General features: G+C 35.3%; 1 protein-coding gene and 2 long non-coding RNA genes across 4 annotated transcripts in view; all 3 read left to right on the forward strand.

Moving 5' to 3' along the window:
* Window positions 1-17,278, forward strand: part of N (neurogenic locus Notch protein) — a 491,366-nt gene that overhangs the window by 64,205 nt on the left and 409,883 nt on the right. For both annotated transcript variants that reach the window (XM_033467199.2, XM_033467200.2), the window contains exon 2: window positions 12,756-12,834. In XM_033467199.2, the coding sequence (XP_033323090.1) occupies window positions 12,756-12,834 (79 nt within the window). The remainder of the gene's footprint in view (window positions 1-12,755; window positions 12,835-17,278) is intronic.
* On the forward strand, window positions 60-2,840 carry LOC117218653 (uncharacterized). Its single transcript, XR_004489811.2, has 2 exons — window positions 60-241; window positions 1,669-2,840. It is a non-coding gene; the product is annotated as an uncharacterized LOC117218653 (long non-coding RNA).
* On the forward strand, window positions 12,864-15,796 carry LOC143261237 (uncharacterized). The gene is made up of 3 exons (XR_013035408.1): window positions 12,864-14,581; window positions 15,156-15,414; window positions 15,532-15,796. It is a non-coding gene; the product is annotated as an uncharacterized LOC143261237 (long non-coding RNA).

A 17,278-nucleotide genomic window follows, 5' to 3' on the forward strand; every position in this document is an offset into this window, starting at 1 on the left:
CGCAATCATTCAACCGCCGCGGCGATGATAATCGCTCGGCTAGTCATTAATGAGTCGTTGAGCTGTGCGGATCGGTCGGCAACGAGATGGATCGACTCGGGATAGATTGCACATTTTTGTTTTGTTACTATCGAATCGACTTCCTTGTTGCCGATGATCGAGGACGGGGTAGGATTAAACTGTCATTAGTAGGCTGATTCCATGCTTTTTTGACGACAGTGAGAAGGTAGAATATGAAATGGTAAGTATAGTATATATAGTGTTAGATTATTTATAGCTTATTAGAAATGTTTAGATTGATACCGAATTTTTGGATAGATCATTTTTATTTTGCATAAAATCCGCCGTCTAGTCATTTGCAGAGTTGGGCATCATTTAAGTAAATGTTCATTTAAATGATTATTTTTAAAAAATTATTTATTATTTAATTGTATTATATTGATACAAATAAATTATTTAAAATAATACAATTTATTTCTTATTTATAAATATAATTTCAATCGTTACTTATTAATTATTATTTAGTTGCTCATTATTTATTATTTATTCGGCGTCGAGCGCATATAATTGTTAAAAAATAATGGTCTTGAATCGTTCTAATTGCAAGCGATATCATCTAGTTTACGAAGAAAGACGCAGGTTCAACGATAATAATGGATGGAAAGTAATATTTATACATGACAAACGAACAACAACAAGATAATAAATAAAATTTAAATGAAGTAATAAATGCATTATTTTAATGACATTTCAATTAAATAGAATATTTAATTATTATTTGCAATATTAATTTAACTTGCTATTTATTATTTAAAATGAAATTTGTCCAACTCTGGTCGTTAGAAATTAAAGCTAACGTTTAACAAGAGTTATTGGGTAATTCGTATGGTACTATCTGTGATCGAGGTCCAAGGTTTCTCCATTTGAAAATTTTGATTACTCCTTCGGAGAAATGATCGATTTAGCATGAAATTCAAAAAACCCAATGATTTATTGAACGCCTTCTTTTAAGTTTCCTCCAGATGGGAGATTTCCTTTAAAATAAATGAACTCGATACGCAAACAATTATAAATGTATTAAATAAGCATTAGGAGTTGAAGGCAATAAACATAATAAATCACCGTTCCCGAAGATTTTCTAGTATCTTACAGCGAATCATGCTTACCAATTCTTCACCAATTTCGACTTATCGCGGCACAGAAACGCATGCTGCAGCGATGAATTGCGTTTCATGCGTTTCATATTTAATATTAATTTCATTCGTAGGATTGTAGCGAATTGTCAGAGTCATCGTTCGCGAGTTTCTACGCCATTATAATCGTGATCGGTGGTTCGTGTCGAATAGTTTTACGGAGTACGGTTAAACGGTGTGGAAGGATCTCGTGGAAATTGTCGAAACAGGAGCACGCACACGCTCGGCACGACACGGAAATAGAAAGTGAAGTGGACGTGACGCGCTGGTTTTAATGGTCTTACGATTCGTTTGATGACGCAAGACCACTAATTCTCTGTTTGCTTTAGCGACAATTTGCACGGGGTTTCCATTATTAGCGCGGGCGCGAATTAATTCCGCGGACGAGCAGGAAGGAAGGCGTAATTCACCAGTGGCTTTCTAGTGGCGTTGCAATTTACTCCGAAATTGAAACAATTAAAACCATTTTTTCCAGCAAGTGATGCAGATTACTGTGCGAGTGTTTGCTCCAGCCGTTCGTATCCCCCCGAGAAAAGGAAATGCCTGACTGGTTACGACACCCTAATAACTGAATTTCCACTGGATTTTACCCGGACTTATTTCCAGAACAATTCACTTCCGCGCATTGTCGAAATCGCCATTATTTCCTTTCCACAATCGTTTCCTCCTTTCTTCCGTACACGCGCACCACCGTCCATAAGTACACTGTCACTTGCCACTTTATTGGAAATGGGTAGATAAATAAAAGTAAAACGCAGTGAATTAAACTTATCCCTTTTAGTTTATTAATTTGATGTACGAGGAAGGACCGTCTTTACTCTCCTGATTGCTCCAGGAGACTGAAGACTGTTCACAAAGACGAAACCAAAAACGTCACCTAAAGACAAAGAGCACTCTGTTCTATATACATATGAAATCATTGTTTATCTAATGGTACTCTGGCGAGACTCTCGGCGTCGATTCGTTTTTGTAACTTATATGCTAGAAGGAGAAACTTCTGAGTATTCAAAAGAGAGAAAATAATCCAATACACTTTTAATGAATAAGCGATACGCAATATAAATATAATAAAATTTAAAAGAAATATATATATTAATATTATTAATTATTATTTATTTAAGCATTTATTAAATACTTAATAAATATATTTTTCATTGTTTGTTAAAATTTCATTGTTTGTTCGTTATTATTGACGAAATATTAAATACATTATTGGTAAAATATATTCTCCAATATAATACAAAGTAAATATAAAGATCATGATAATTTTCATTAACAATTTCATGACTCTTTTTATATAATTGCCTTAAGGAAGTGTCCGCATACTTATGGATCGGGGTGTACCTCATTATACATTTCTCTTGAGGCGATCTTTAATTTTCAAACTATTTGAAAACACTGTGCAAGTCTCTGAAAATAATTTATATCATTAGTATAGAAAATTAATAAGATGTAGTTTTATTTTGTAGTTTCTCTGGAATTTAGTAACATGTTCATGATCCATTGGACGTGTTAGAACAATTACATCTTTAGTTTAATATGCGAGATAAAAATTATCTACTTTAATTGTGAAAAATATAAGTTATATGAAAATCTTTTTTAATCATTGTAACAAGTTGAAAATAACATAACATTGTTCCTAAGTTATTCCTCTGTCCTTACAGTTTTGTATTTGATTTCTATTCTGCATAAATCTACTTATAACGCCATGTTTTAAACAATTCAATCTTACAACACAGATAGAAAGGAATCGAACGTTTCATATGAACTACAAAAAGAAAGTTTTTTTATGTCTGTACCGATGAACGTGTAATGATTAACCGTTGATAACAGAACTATCTTTGACTAACGTCGACATCAATTGAAAACGTAAACATAATCAAACCATTCTTATTCAACTGTAATTTTGTCTTGACCTTCCACTGGAGACGTACGTCAAGGTTAAACGCAAATAGAATAATCTCAATTTCAAAGATAATTTCTCAATGTTAACACTATGCCGTCCGGTGGCACCACGCTGGTGCCATGCAAAAACTATTTGTTGTATGCCGGTGGTGCCATTTTAAAAAACTGAAATAACATTTAACACGTTGACTGCCGCGTCACCCGTATTCGGGTGACAGCAAAAGTTCTCATCAGGCCACGTCACCCGTAATTCGGGTGACGCTGATTTGACTACTTACAAAGGATTTCCGAAAATATTTCGACGAATATTCTACAGGAGGTAATGAGACTATCGAATTCTTATAAAAATGGTTTATTAAAAAAATTATTCGCAGTGTATAACGTTAAAACATTCTCTGCAAAGTTGAGGTTGATCAGGACAGCTTGGACAAAAAGTTGTTTGTTTTTTCAGATATGCTCGTGCCTCTGATCGGTCCATTTCGTATCTTTTATTTGAACTGTAGCTTCCTCGGTATCATCAACATTTCTTTCTTCTTCCATGACCAATTCTCGTAAAATCTCGTCAATAGTATCTTCATAACATTCATTATCACTAAGATTATATTTATCAGTATCCAAATCAGAATCTGACGATGTAATTTTATTTATGCTTCTCCTTCCGGGCAATCCGATCTCTTTTCATTATTGAGAAAAAATAAGGGCAGAGATTTTAAGTTATACCATTCGGTACTCGGCAAAGATTCCAACTGTTCCTGCAGGAACAGAAACAGATATGAATTAACAGCGCACGCTTCCTATAGCGGCACGGGTGGCCTGTAGGAGATTTTGTTGTAAATACGCGTGGCAGTCAACGTGTTAAACTATATTTCTTGGGTGTTGAAAGGCAGCAAACTAACTATAGCATTGTGCTTATTTAACTAAGAATTAAGTACGAAAATTCTTGGATGACATATCTTAACACTTTATCGACCGCTAGCCTATTTATCGGCTTTTCGATTGCCAATGTTTATCGATCGCTAGCCTATTAATCGGCTTTTCGATTGCCAATGCTTATCGACCGATAGCCTATTAATCGACTTTTAGCTATCGACGGTTTTCGCTTCTTTACTGTTTTGTTAGTAGCTGACCTCCTGTATGCTGACCTCCCCATATCCTTATGAATTATAATTATAATAATTATTATTATTTATTATTATTTTTAAAGGAATAAGCACAACACAATGAATAGCGAAAATTTAGCCGGTACTGGGAGCAAATGCGCGCGCGACTAAGCCAATCCTTACTGAGTGGCAGCCTCAACCACGACCGGACGATAAAGTGTTAATTTTAGGAATTTATATTATCACCATCTTCGAAATTTTTGTAAATCTAACATTTCCAAGCTATTATGCCGGCGTCAAACAAAAGAATCATATCTAAGATCTGGACGGCGGACGGCATAGTGTTAACATCGTAAAAGTTCCGATCGCCATTTTAACGGATGTTTAGCCACCCAGGGTTGACGATGGTGCGCGGTTCTGAATGGCTGCCTTCGCTATGTTTCGAAGGAGTTTATTTAGCAGGTTGTTTCCAGAGGAATGGACGCGAGGCTTCGGCAGTGCCACTGCTTTGCTACCAATCAGTCCGATCCACGTCGTGGACGGAAATCCTGAGGAATCACACTAAAGCCGGGTCGTCCTACATAGAAATTACCACGATGGTCGGTGTCGAGGCGTGCGTGTGCTCGTGTACACGCAACTGCGTCAACGACAGTAAAACGGAGTCGCGAACCGACAGAGGAAACGGAGGATTTGTCACGAAGGCAGTTTGGTTTAACTGATCTCATCCGTCTTGCCGCGGACGTTGCTACGTTCTGGCAGCTGTCTTCGTCGTTGTCTCGACGACAACGTTGCCCCGGCTTTCATTGTGTGCGACAGCTTGATTCACCCCCTCGTCTTTTTCAAACTGAATTGAATCGTCTCGTCGATCCCCACCGGCCAATGATCCCAGACTTTTAATATTCGCCCGTGGACACCACTAGCCGGTTAGGACATTGCATTGTTAAACTCGAAGAAACACTCTCGAACTTTTAAGATCTGTTCGTCCATAGTAGGAAATTACAATAGACACCTTATATAGCGAAATTGTTACTGAAACTTTTATGTAAAGTTCTTCGAAATGTGGAACATTTTCTTCAAATGTTTTAGTATTTGGTTTAATCGGTATGTAATCAAGTTTCTGTTAAAAATCGATTGTAAATTAAACTATCAAAAATCAACTGCAATTTAAATTTCTATCAGAAGTCAACTTAAATTCTATTATAATTAAATATCTATTAAATATCTAATTCTATTATAATTAAATATCTATTAAATATCTAATTCTATTATAATTAAATATCTATTAAATATCTAATTCTATTATAATTAAATATCTATTAAATATCTAATTAAAAATCTATTATAATTAAATTTATACCTGCAAGAAATGTCTATCGTTCTTCTCTTAATGACAGACTGTGAATTATATGCATTTATAGTCTGTAGAATTATTTATACTTCGGTAGCGTTAATAATTTGCACTTCGACGAAGTTTCTATATAACTATTATGTAAATTATATAAAACTTAAGTTATATAGAAATTCGTTTTTGTTGTAAATCACTCGAATTAATTAAGGAAAATGTAGGTACATTCTTCAATTTTTCTAATGTCTACACAGTTTCATATCTTTCCTGGTAATTTTTATTACAAATGCATAAAATCCTATTTACAACTTCAAAAGAGAAACTAAAATTTTGTTTGTTCGTAGCCGATGTGAATTGGTTCTTTTACATTTCGGTCGTAAAGAAACTAATTTAATTAGTTGAAATATTATTATTAGATGCATTTATGGCAAAAATTTGTAGATAAAACACAAAACCCTAGAAAAATTAAAAGGCTTTAGGGCACTGTTACATTATTTTAAACTTATTGGATCTATTAAGAAAGAGATTTTATTTTACTTTAATTTGATGCATTGAGTTACACAATTTTTGTTTTGCACAAAGATCCACAGTCTAATTATTATATAAATGATAAACGTGATTGATAAAATGAGTATCGTAGCAACGAATAAATGAAGTTCTTTAACAATGTTCTTCGAAAGAATTTGTAATGGATGGATTCCTTTGGTAATTCTAGTGTCATAGTTGGTGCCTTCGGTGTTCTAACACACAACTTCGACGTTCAATATACGTGAAACTCGGTGAACTCGCACGTGTCACGAGTGTCGCGGTTTGCCATTGCGTGCGGACGTGTCTAAGTCAAGAAATGTGTGCCATTAAGATGACATTTACAAACGTTAGAACCACTTTCTGCGTCCCACGCGTCACCATCAGAGAGTCCTGATTGTTACGTCACGTGCTTTATTCTATTAACATTCTTTTTTTGTGCGTGCTAATATTAATTGCAGAGCACCACGCAAATCGATATATCCTTGTCTCCCATTCACTGTTGCGACACATACCGTCATTTGCTTAATAATGACCGCGTGATTAGCGAAGAAATAATCAACGAAAGTAATCTTCGCATCGCGTACGATTTGCATGTAAGGCTAACTGTGTCATCTATTTAATACTTGCTCGCGGAAAGATTGATCGATCTTCCAGTGCCTAATATTTAATTATCGTGAGTACAACATGTACTGGTAATTAACGAACACGTATATATGCAATTGTGTATTGGATATGAAAAAAAAAACGATCTTAGAAATATTTACGAGAACGATTTGAATTATTGCTGAACAATTGTTTCTCTTTGTATGATGTCAATGTATACAAATTCGAGGATGCATATTTAAACGTGTGTAGATAAATATGTGAAGTTTTTTTATTTAGTTTATAACAAAGAAATGCAAAGATAACTGTAAGATAATTGTAAGATAATTGCAAAAATAATTGCAAGATATAAGAGTTACGCAAACATTTATTTCGTTTCTTAATCATTTTAATGAGTTGAAAATAATGCAACTGTGATTGTAACTTCTTTAAATCTTTTTACTGTTTTGTATTTGACAAAATCATTTATAACAAATTGAGAAGCGAAGAGGAGTAGGGATGACTTTATATCAAATCTGGGTCACACTGATTATGTGTAATGATATAAGAGTAATGCAAACATTTATTTCGTTTCTTAATCATTTTAATGAGTTGAAAATAATGCAACTGTGATTGTAACTTCTTTAAATCTTTTTATTTGTTTTGTATTCGACAAAATCATTTATAACAAATTGAGAAGCGAAGAGGAGTAGGAATAACTTTATATCAAATCTGGGTCACACTGATTATGTGTAATGATATAAGAGTAATGCAAACATTTATTTCGTTTCTTAATCATTTTAATGAGTTGAAAATAATGCAACTGTGATTGTAACTTCTTTAAATCTTTTTACTGTTTTGTATTTGACAAAATCATTTATAACAAATTGAGAAGCGAAGTGGAGTAGGGATGACTTTATATCAAATCTGGGTCACACTAATTATGTGTAGATTTTATGCATTAAAAATGACTTGGTGCTTGTTATAATCTGTTGGTCTTGCGATCGGTGTAGGCAATTTTTGTTTTTCATACAATTATACGATCTGAACATATCCATTACACGATTCTCTATTTACATGATCCACTATTTACACGATCTTCTATCATGTCCTTGACAGAACTGGTATAGTTATTGCAGAGCCTTCTCCAGCGTGCCAATATGTTACCTACGGATCCATCCATATTGCTGAGTTATGATCGCGACATTCAAAATTATCACATTTGTTATTACCGTTTCGTACTGAATCATTAATCCGCCGAGAAGAAAGAAGATTGCAGGAAGGACGGGCGCCTTTTGCATCATGTAGGACTAGAACCAAAGGTCACGTAGGATAACGCGAATCCGTGAGGCCTGCGCGTTCTGTGATAAAACATAAGTACACCGAGCTGGGTCTCGTTGCTTTCCTCTCAGTCTATGTTAAACAGTTATTTGCAACGTTGTTACGGTCGTGACGGTATGTGTGCATCTGCATTAGTTGCCCGGTGTACTTTATGCCGCGCAGGGCACGTTAATCGAACTTTAAGTACACGCTAGGCCGAGTGTGTGATTGAGCACGAATGTTGTTTGAGAATCGACATTAATGATTCCAACGAAAACGAATACATTAACGGCGAGATATACAAATGTATGCGGAATCGAGGCTCGGCGCAGGTTCCCTCTCGTTCCGGCAAATGCGCACTTAAGTCCTGAAATACATTAATTAGAATTATGTAATGGCGACCGGTCGTTGGCTTCCACTTACCATTCCAGTTTCATCGGCTATCATTGAACGATTATTTGCGCGGAAGATCTTTCTTCTCTCTGGACTTGAAATTAGTTGATTAAAATCACAGTGGGCTAGAATCATAGCGGTCGAAGTCACATTTTCGAAAATGTTGGCTTATCTCTTAAAACGTAATCTGTAGATGCAGAGGTGTTGAAAAGACGAGTGAAATCAATTATAAAGTTATTATAAATCAACTTAACACTAAATTATCTTAACAAAAGATTGCGGTAAACAATACACGTAGACAATAACATTCCTTGTTTCTCACAATCAGGAAGATGTGACTGACGTGTCATGTTTTACAAGAACAAGAGAACTGAATTCGTGTAAACTCTTCGCCATTTTTATTATAACGTACGCTTGATTCAGGAAATTTGTTCCATTATTTTCTGCGAAAGTGTCTCCAACAACTTCGAAATAAGAAATGTGAAGCCGGTGATTTTGGTCGCCATGGTAGGCTTAGTCTTAAAATGAAAAATATGTAATCGTTCATTCTGATCGGCGCGGTAGATTTAGGGTCAATATATCGCAAACACGTTTATAAAGCCTTCAACTTCAAGCACCTTCAACTTCGCACATAAACGTCTTTGTCCCAATCAAATTCTCGTGGCAAAGAAAGTTTGGTCGAACTTTCTACTAGTTTACGAATGTATACAGTGACTCGCATTAATATTTTTTGTTTGTTTATGATAGTATTATTGAATCAATTGGTTTCTCATATAATAAAGCACTTCTTAAACTAAGTAGAAACATAAATTTTGTTTATTTATTCCACATGTTCTTTTGTATAATAAGCGATAAACAAGATTGTACTTGTCTGTAGGTGTAAATGAACTAGTTTTTATCGGTGGTATTATGGACAAAATGAAGTATTTGGACATTTAAAAAAAAAAATTTAATTACAAGTGCTATAAATATGGGTATACGTACAGTTTGAAGTTTTATCAAGACAATGATCCTAAACGCAAGGCCAGAATTGTACAGGAAAATATATTATACAATTGTCCAAAAGTACTGCATCCTCCTCCTCAATCGCCTAATTTAAATCCAATTGAAAATTTATGGGATCAATTGGACCGCAAAATTCGTACAACACCTACAAAGACAACAACAAAGATAAAACAACGTTTGTTAGACGAATGGAAACGGATTTCGCCAGATTATTTAAATAAAATCATCTGTAACATGCCCAAGCGATTGCATGAAGTAATAAAACAAAAGGGTCAGCCGACAAAATATTAATATTATTATAACATGATTAAAAAGATTCTCATTTTATATAAAATTAATGTAATTCATTCACTGCTTGAATATTTTTGCGACGTTAAATTTTGTCACAATCTTGTTTATCGCTTATTATACAAAAGAACATGTGCAATAAATAAACAAAATTTATGTTTCTACTTACTTTAAGAAGTGCTTTATTATATGAGAAAACAATTGATTCAATAATACTATCATAAACAATAAAAAGGAGCAATAATTCTTCTAACAATATCGTGTCCGAATATTAATGCGAGTCACTATACCTGTGACCCGTATCTATCGACACTACTCGAAAGTTCAACATCGAAATAGCGCTAAATGGCACGACTGCGTATCTCGAAGACCTTTAGTGCCTTTGCGAAGTCGCGAACAAGCTTGATAACGCAGAAGACGAGGCAAGGTAAAAGTACTTGTTATGGTACGCTTTTCAGGGTGTAAGATTATCATCGATTTTATTACAATTGATAAGCGTTATTGTTGAATATTTACACTATTATTCGACAAATGGATGTTTGTAGATATTTATTTAACACGAATAAAAGATAATACGAGTAAAATAGTAAAGTACAAGCATGTACTTATTTTTTATGGAACATCGTTTTGTAGAATTGAGTGTACACAATATGGAACAGTATGTTTTTGCTTAAAAACATCCATATTCGAATAAACATTATTTTTATAGCTGATCGCTACATAACAGTATCCTGGCCTCCCTATCTAAATTGTCATAATTATCATTTCTGATCATCGAAAAAATGAAGCTTTAAATGAATAAAATCATTTTCAAATAAGTGAAAACAAATAAATGGAATTACATTTGGAATTCTATGATGTATATAGAATATCCCAGCTTTGCTTAAAGGTAGATAAGATATTTTAACAAAATACCGCTAGTATTTCTGCGAGTGAATTTATAAAGAACAATGTTCAAAAATATGGGTAGAATTTTTATACCCACTTTTGTTATCTATATTTTCGTTACTGTTTCGAGGAGGCGTCACGATTGAGCGGTGTTTCATAATCGGTGCGTTTACCTTATCAAGGATCGATGAAAACAACTGCTGTTATCCTGGAGAGTCGGCAGAAAGCATCGGCTCCGGTCGGGTTCAGTTTTATTAGCCAAAGGTCTTCTGTTTTATTCACAAGTGACGCACGTGCACGTGGTCGCGTTCTTCGGCTCGTGTGAAATTATTCAGACGCCGGTTCCGGCAATGGTTGAGCAGGATGTGTGCGGGTGGTTTCGCCCGGACCCGGCCGGTTCTCTAGTTCGGTCGCGTTTACACCCGCGCCGGGTAAGGGTCTCCGATATTTTCGCTCCCTTAAAGGTGCCTCCTTTTTCCGTTCCTCGGTCTATCCTTATCGCGGCGTATTCGACGAGGGGGGATACACGAAAGTTCACTTTGCACGGCGTGTCAAAGGTTCCCCCCGGGGATCCGCCGTAACCCGCGTTCACCGTTCTCCAACTGGGCTTTAATTGCTAACACGATAAACGGACGTCAGGTTGCGCCTCCTCTTCTTTTCAACTGCTCGCCTAGGGAGCGGATATTCCGCGTTTTCGACAACCGGCTATCTTGTCCGGTGAAAGGAGATATTACTTTCCTTGCCTCGTACCTCGGCTTGATTCACTTTCGTTGCGCTTTCGATGCCTGCGAGAAAAGCGATCTCAAAATCAAATTCTTGTTCAAACGAAACGTAAATCGAGTTCTATTAACCTTCTATAGCTCCGTGTTACATCAACAAGTCACGTGTGCTGATTTATCGTTCCGTTTTAATGTATCTTCACTTTTAGCTACCATGTGGCAAAAATATTTATTACATTAGTGGAGTGTATTTGCCACACCAAATTTACTAAAATATATTATACATCTTATTCAAACGTCTAGTAAGATATAAATATCACACAATTATACAGGGTGTCCCAGGTTTTAATGTTCAAACTTTGTCGGTATATTCTATGGCACAAAGTAAGAAAAAAATGTTATGTAAGCATAGGTCGTATAGAGCTTTATTAACACTTTGACGGCCGCGCGAGAAACCTCAGGAGTTTCACAAAATTAAAGTATTTAATACAATTGAATTAAAATTGCAAAACAAAGTTATATGACATCAGTTACATTTTTTAGCATTCTTACCTCTTGCAAATCTTAATAAAACTGAGAAACTAGAATGGATTAGCGTGAAAGTGAATTTTTAAATAATTCCGTAACCCACGTATGGATGACGCGGCAGTCAAAGTGTTAAGAAGTTATAACAAAAATTCAGAATAGGAATAGTAATCAACTAAAAAAAAAAATAAAAAATAAAAAAGAAACTTCGATCGATGTCAATCATGTATTGTCAACAACGGTTATTAATACATTTCGAAATGTATTAATAAACACAGCTTACATAAACACACGGCATGTGCTGATCTATTCACAAGCCAATGCTCGCAGTAACAGCAAGTTGATTACTATTCCTATTCTGAATTTTTGTTATAACTTTTTAATAAAGCTCCATATGACCTATGTTTGCGTAACATTTTTTTCTTACTTTGTACCATAGAATACACTAACAAAGTTTGAACATTAAAACCTGGGACACCCTGTATATATATATATATATATATATATATATATATATATATATATATATATATACACATAAAAATTTTGCATCTTAATGTTCAGATCTTCCTTTCGTGCGTCAGAATGAATTCGCTTTTATTAACATTTATAAATTCGTTGTTAAATTATAGCAACCGTATTATTTTACAGAAATTGTTTTGAACCCATATAAACAACTGGGGCTATGTATTTATTAAATATTTAAAAATTAAATATTTATATATATATGTATAGTTTTCCTTTCGCTTCGAATGATCCGACATTTCACCTGAACACGACATTGGAATGCATCTGAATTACTAGATACGGGACAAGAAATTATCTGATAATTACAAGAACAACGTATAATGATCGTGTCGACGCAAGCAGCTTATTACATATTCTCAACAAATTGACTTTCATCAGTTTCCATAAAGATTGTTCACCAGCGCATGTATCTAACGGATTTCTTTCATTATTTCAGGTTTTATCTCGTGTTCGCCGAGCCCCTGCAAAAACGGAGGAGTGTGCATGTCATCGCCGCGCGGCGAGGCGCATTGCAAGTAAGTGCACACGCAAACACACACACACATATACATATATATTTCACCATTCCAATTATTTTAATAGCGCGTTGTCATAAGCCCAGAGCCCTATGGGGACCTTAAGTGTCGTTTGACGCGCGTGTCAAATGATTCTGCGCGAAACCGCGGAGTTCAGCTGCTTCGCAAACGGTTCGCCGCCTTGACGATCGACGACTCTCTTGGAGCATAGAAAGAGAAACAGTCTGCGAAGAAGGGAACTAAAGATAATGTGCATACAAGGGATAAGGGTGGGAGCACCAGGGGAAGGGGAGAAAGAGAGGCCAAGAGAACCGGACGTTGCTTTGCGTCCCACGCGGAAAAGACAAGAAACAGAGGAAACACCAAGAAAAGGGACGTTGCGGAGAATGAGAACGGAAGGAAAGATAAATGAATTTAAGAATACTCTAATCGAGATTGATGGCCCTTTCATTTCGCCTCTTTCCTTGCCGGCGACGGCGCCTTTTATCGTTTTTCTGTTATTATCTCTGTTTTATTAGTAGATGTAAAATTGATTGCGTTACAGTTTTATTTCATTTTTGGTAATTTTTACTGTGGAAATAGCTCACGCTCTAGTGGATCACTGAAGGAAGATACCGTACTATTTTACTGTACTATTGTTCCACTTTCTGTACCATTAATTAACAAGGTGTTTCATTATTTTAAAAAAATCGATATATATGTACGGGACAGATTCTTTTAATACAAAAAGTTTGAGAAGATTTACGAACAATAGAAAGAAAAAAGAAAGAAATATAGTATAAAGGAAATAGAAAAGTAAAAATAATCATGATAATGATAATGAACATAAATTAATGGTAATAAAAGAGAAAAGCAAAAAACAGTAATTGATAATAATAATAAATATTAATATTATATATAATATATATTAATATAATAATAATAATAATAATAGTAATAAAAATAACACAAAAAATAATAAATAATAATAATAATACTCTTAAACGGATGGAGAAGGACATAAAGATGAATAGCGTACAATGGCGGTAGAAGACGTGTACAAGATGACAATGAACTGTGACAATAAATAGACATGGGGAGTTCATTTCGTGGCATTCATGCTAGAACATCGTTTTCACAATTTCTTCAGTATTTAGCGCCTGAAGATTGTTAACAGCAGATTTCGTGCAACGAACGGACTATGGTGGAAGATTCCTGCGGTTCGCAAAAGTCAAGCTTATTTTCGTAAAATCGTGACGCGAGAAACAATTAGAGGTAAAAGTAGGTTGCCCCGCGGAACGATTCAGCAATCATCGATTTTTTCCGACAGGGGAATCAATGTGTCCCCGGCCGCGATTGACCGCACGATTCGATCGCGCGAAATGACGCTCGGACTCGCATCGATAGAACATAATGCGAACAGAATGGCGTGGGACGGCATGGAATGAGATGGAACGAGATGGAACGAGATGGGCCGGGATCCGGTAATAGCTGTAATAGTTGCCAGTCGTGACCCAGCGACGCATCTAAATTACCTTTATCTCGAGCCCTCGTGGGTTTCACTTTTGTATCAGTCAGCTCGACACCTCCGTTGATCCGTCGTTGACCCTCTTATTACGCTGCCCACGGGTATGCAAATGGTAGCAGCTCGCTGCGAATTCGGGAATCGTTGATGCCGAATCGGACAGCTACCTCGCCTTGCATTCACTGGATTCTTATACGGAGATTTATCATCGCAGAGGACCACACAGCGGAAAATACGAGTCAGGTTGTCAGTTAATTTATGAACGATTCTCGGTCACAAATTCCCCTCGGAATTCACGTTTTAGTCAATGTCTCGACGTCGTCGTGCACTTTTTACGTAGAAAGATTTGCCCCCAATTGTAAATTCGGACAACGTAAATGTAGGCGTATGTAGATTTTTTTTGGCATTCGCTTGCGTTATTGTGTTTATGCATGTGAAATCGTCGGGGTTCAATTGCTTGTAACAGTTAGGTCGTTTATGATACATCAGTGGTTAACAAACAATTTTATTCCTATACATTTTTATATTTTAAGATTTGCAGATGAGCTTGTAGACATTGGTCAAAGTTAAATGATATAACAAAATTAGAAATATTTACAATGAATTTTATGATATATTGCTTTATTTAGGATTTATAGTGAGTTTTAAATTTATAAACAAATTTATGCGTATAAATTAAAAATGTACAGGCAAAGTTATAAAAATAGCTGTAAAAATAGTTATAAAAAGCGTATAGGAGATTTAAATTTATTTAAAAATTTATAATAAATTTTAAATTCATATATATATATAAAGTATATAAATTTGTGATTTACAGATGAAATTATTGAAATGGATTAAAGTTAATTCGTAATAAAATTTGCAGTGTTGCAAATCGGATCAAATAAAATAAGTAGTAAAGAACCCATTCATATTTGAGCTAATTGACCTGAGATGGCAACTTCGAAGTGCTAATTTAGTGAAACATCGTATGGAATTGCCGATAATCATGAATGCAAAAAAGGAAGTACCACAGAAAAGGAATAAATCCTGCGGTTCATTCAATCTAGACTTCAGGGAAGGAGGATAAATCTACGGTAACTTTAAGATACTACGTTTAATTGCGAGTCGGAGATAATGATGCTACACGCTCGTGACTTCGGCGTTCAATTTTTAGTCACCGTTCCCGCATATATTTTCTACTCTTATTTCAGCTTCCCTTTGATTATAGTCTTATCTTACTCCACTACCTTACCAGGCCTTCTCGTGCGAGGACTAATTCATCTCGTTGCGAACGCGAACAGCGCTAATCTCGCGTTGCAACGGTGTGCTCTTCAAAGCAATTCTGCGTACGTGTAATTTGACGGATATTAATCGCGGCGAATTGTTGCAATTCAGCGGGTAAATTCATCGAATTTAGGGATGCTCGCCTTAAACGTTGCCATGGACGTATGTATTAACTTTGTAGCTATACGAAAGTTCCAGTCTTTTGGAATCTTTAACCAAGATCTTAACTAAAATAATTTCTCATTACACTTTTCCGATTTATCAAGTTAAAAGTAGCTTTTAGAAGTGAGATTATTTTTCTGTGTATTTTGATAACTATTTCTCTAGTGAAACTTTAAAATTTCTAATTTAAACTTAACTCTTTGTTTGTAAAAACTTGTCTTGTAAAAACTTGTCTTGTAAAGACTTGTAAGGCTTGTAAAAACAAGTCAGCCTCGCGATGAAGATTTCATGCATGATCTACTAAATATGAATGTTATTTATTTAGTTTAAACCGAAATAAAATTTCGGAATTAGAATAAAATAGAATAAAATTAATTAATATCTTCAAATTTTTTAACTACATTAAGTAAATTTAATTTAATAATACTAATTTTAACTGTAATTCTTCTGTTTTTAAAATCTAGAAAATTGTCTTGTGCTATTAGGCAAAAATTAAGGTCACTATAAAAGAGATAATATTGCATGAGTTTTAATATGTTCTATTATAGTCTTCTTAATAATCTTGGTAGTATTCTGTTTAAAATATTGTTTGTAAAATTTATACATGTGTAGAATTTTGCACAGGCAACAAGCTTCGAAATGTCTCACACGAATAGGAACGTTGATATCAAATACAGTTAACTTTTTATATGGCTTTTTGCCGAACTTGTTTATGTTTTTAAAAAAACTGTTAAAAATGTAATTTTTATGTATAAGTTATGAGACTTAATTTTATGTGCATAAAATGTATGAAGTCATGTAAAGTGGAAATATCCTAGATCAGAAAAACTATTGGATAGAGCTGTTCAGGCTTGATTATAAGTATTATTAAAAAAGAAAGAAAAAAAAGATCTGAAAAACTATTTTCAATGTAGAATTAAAATGGCTCCGAGTGCAAAGGTTTAATCTTAATAAAAAAAAGGGAACAATGTTTGCAACGAATGTAGATAACAACGGATCAATACTTTCCGTTCCGAACGCTTCAATAATATTTATTCATTGTTCCATCGAAACTGTAGCCTGAATCATGACGATGCTCGATCGCCCTTCGTAGCTCCCGCGCAAAACGACGATAATCCAATACAATAACAAATTTGGCTAGTGCCACTTGACAATATGGTGAGTTAAAGCTGCCGCTAACGGATGGCGGATCCTGCACAATGGAGTGGAAACCATCCCCCATGCGATCACGTGCACACTGGCGCATTCACGCGCCTCCCATACGTCTCGCGAGGATACACGCGTGCCCCTGCGGCACAGCGATCGCATAGATCCGCTCTCACAATGGATTTGCACTTGCACAGTTGCATGTTTACGTGGATGCGCCAACGCGTGCGTTCAAACGCATTGCGTGTGGACAGGTCACGTGTGCCGGCACGTGACCCCCATGGATTTTGCAGCGGAGCTCGGACAGCTCCGAATGGAAGGGTTCGTTTGCCGGCAGAAATAATATTGTTTTTCTATTTCGGTGTT

This window comes from Megalopta genalis, chromosome 1 (genome assembly GCF_051020955.1).
Source record: "Megalopta genalis isolate 19385.01 chromosome 1, iyMegGena1_principal, whole genome shotgun sequence".
Taxonomy (NCBI): domain Eukaryota; kingdom Metazoa; phylum Arthropoda; class Insecta; order Hymenoptera; family Halictidae; genus Megalopta; species Megalopta genalis.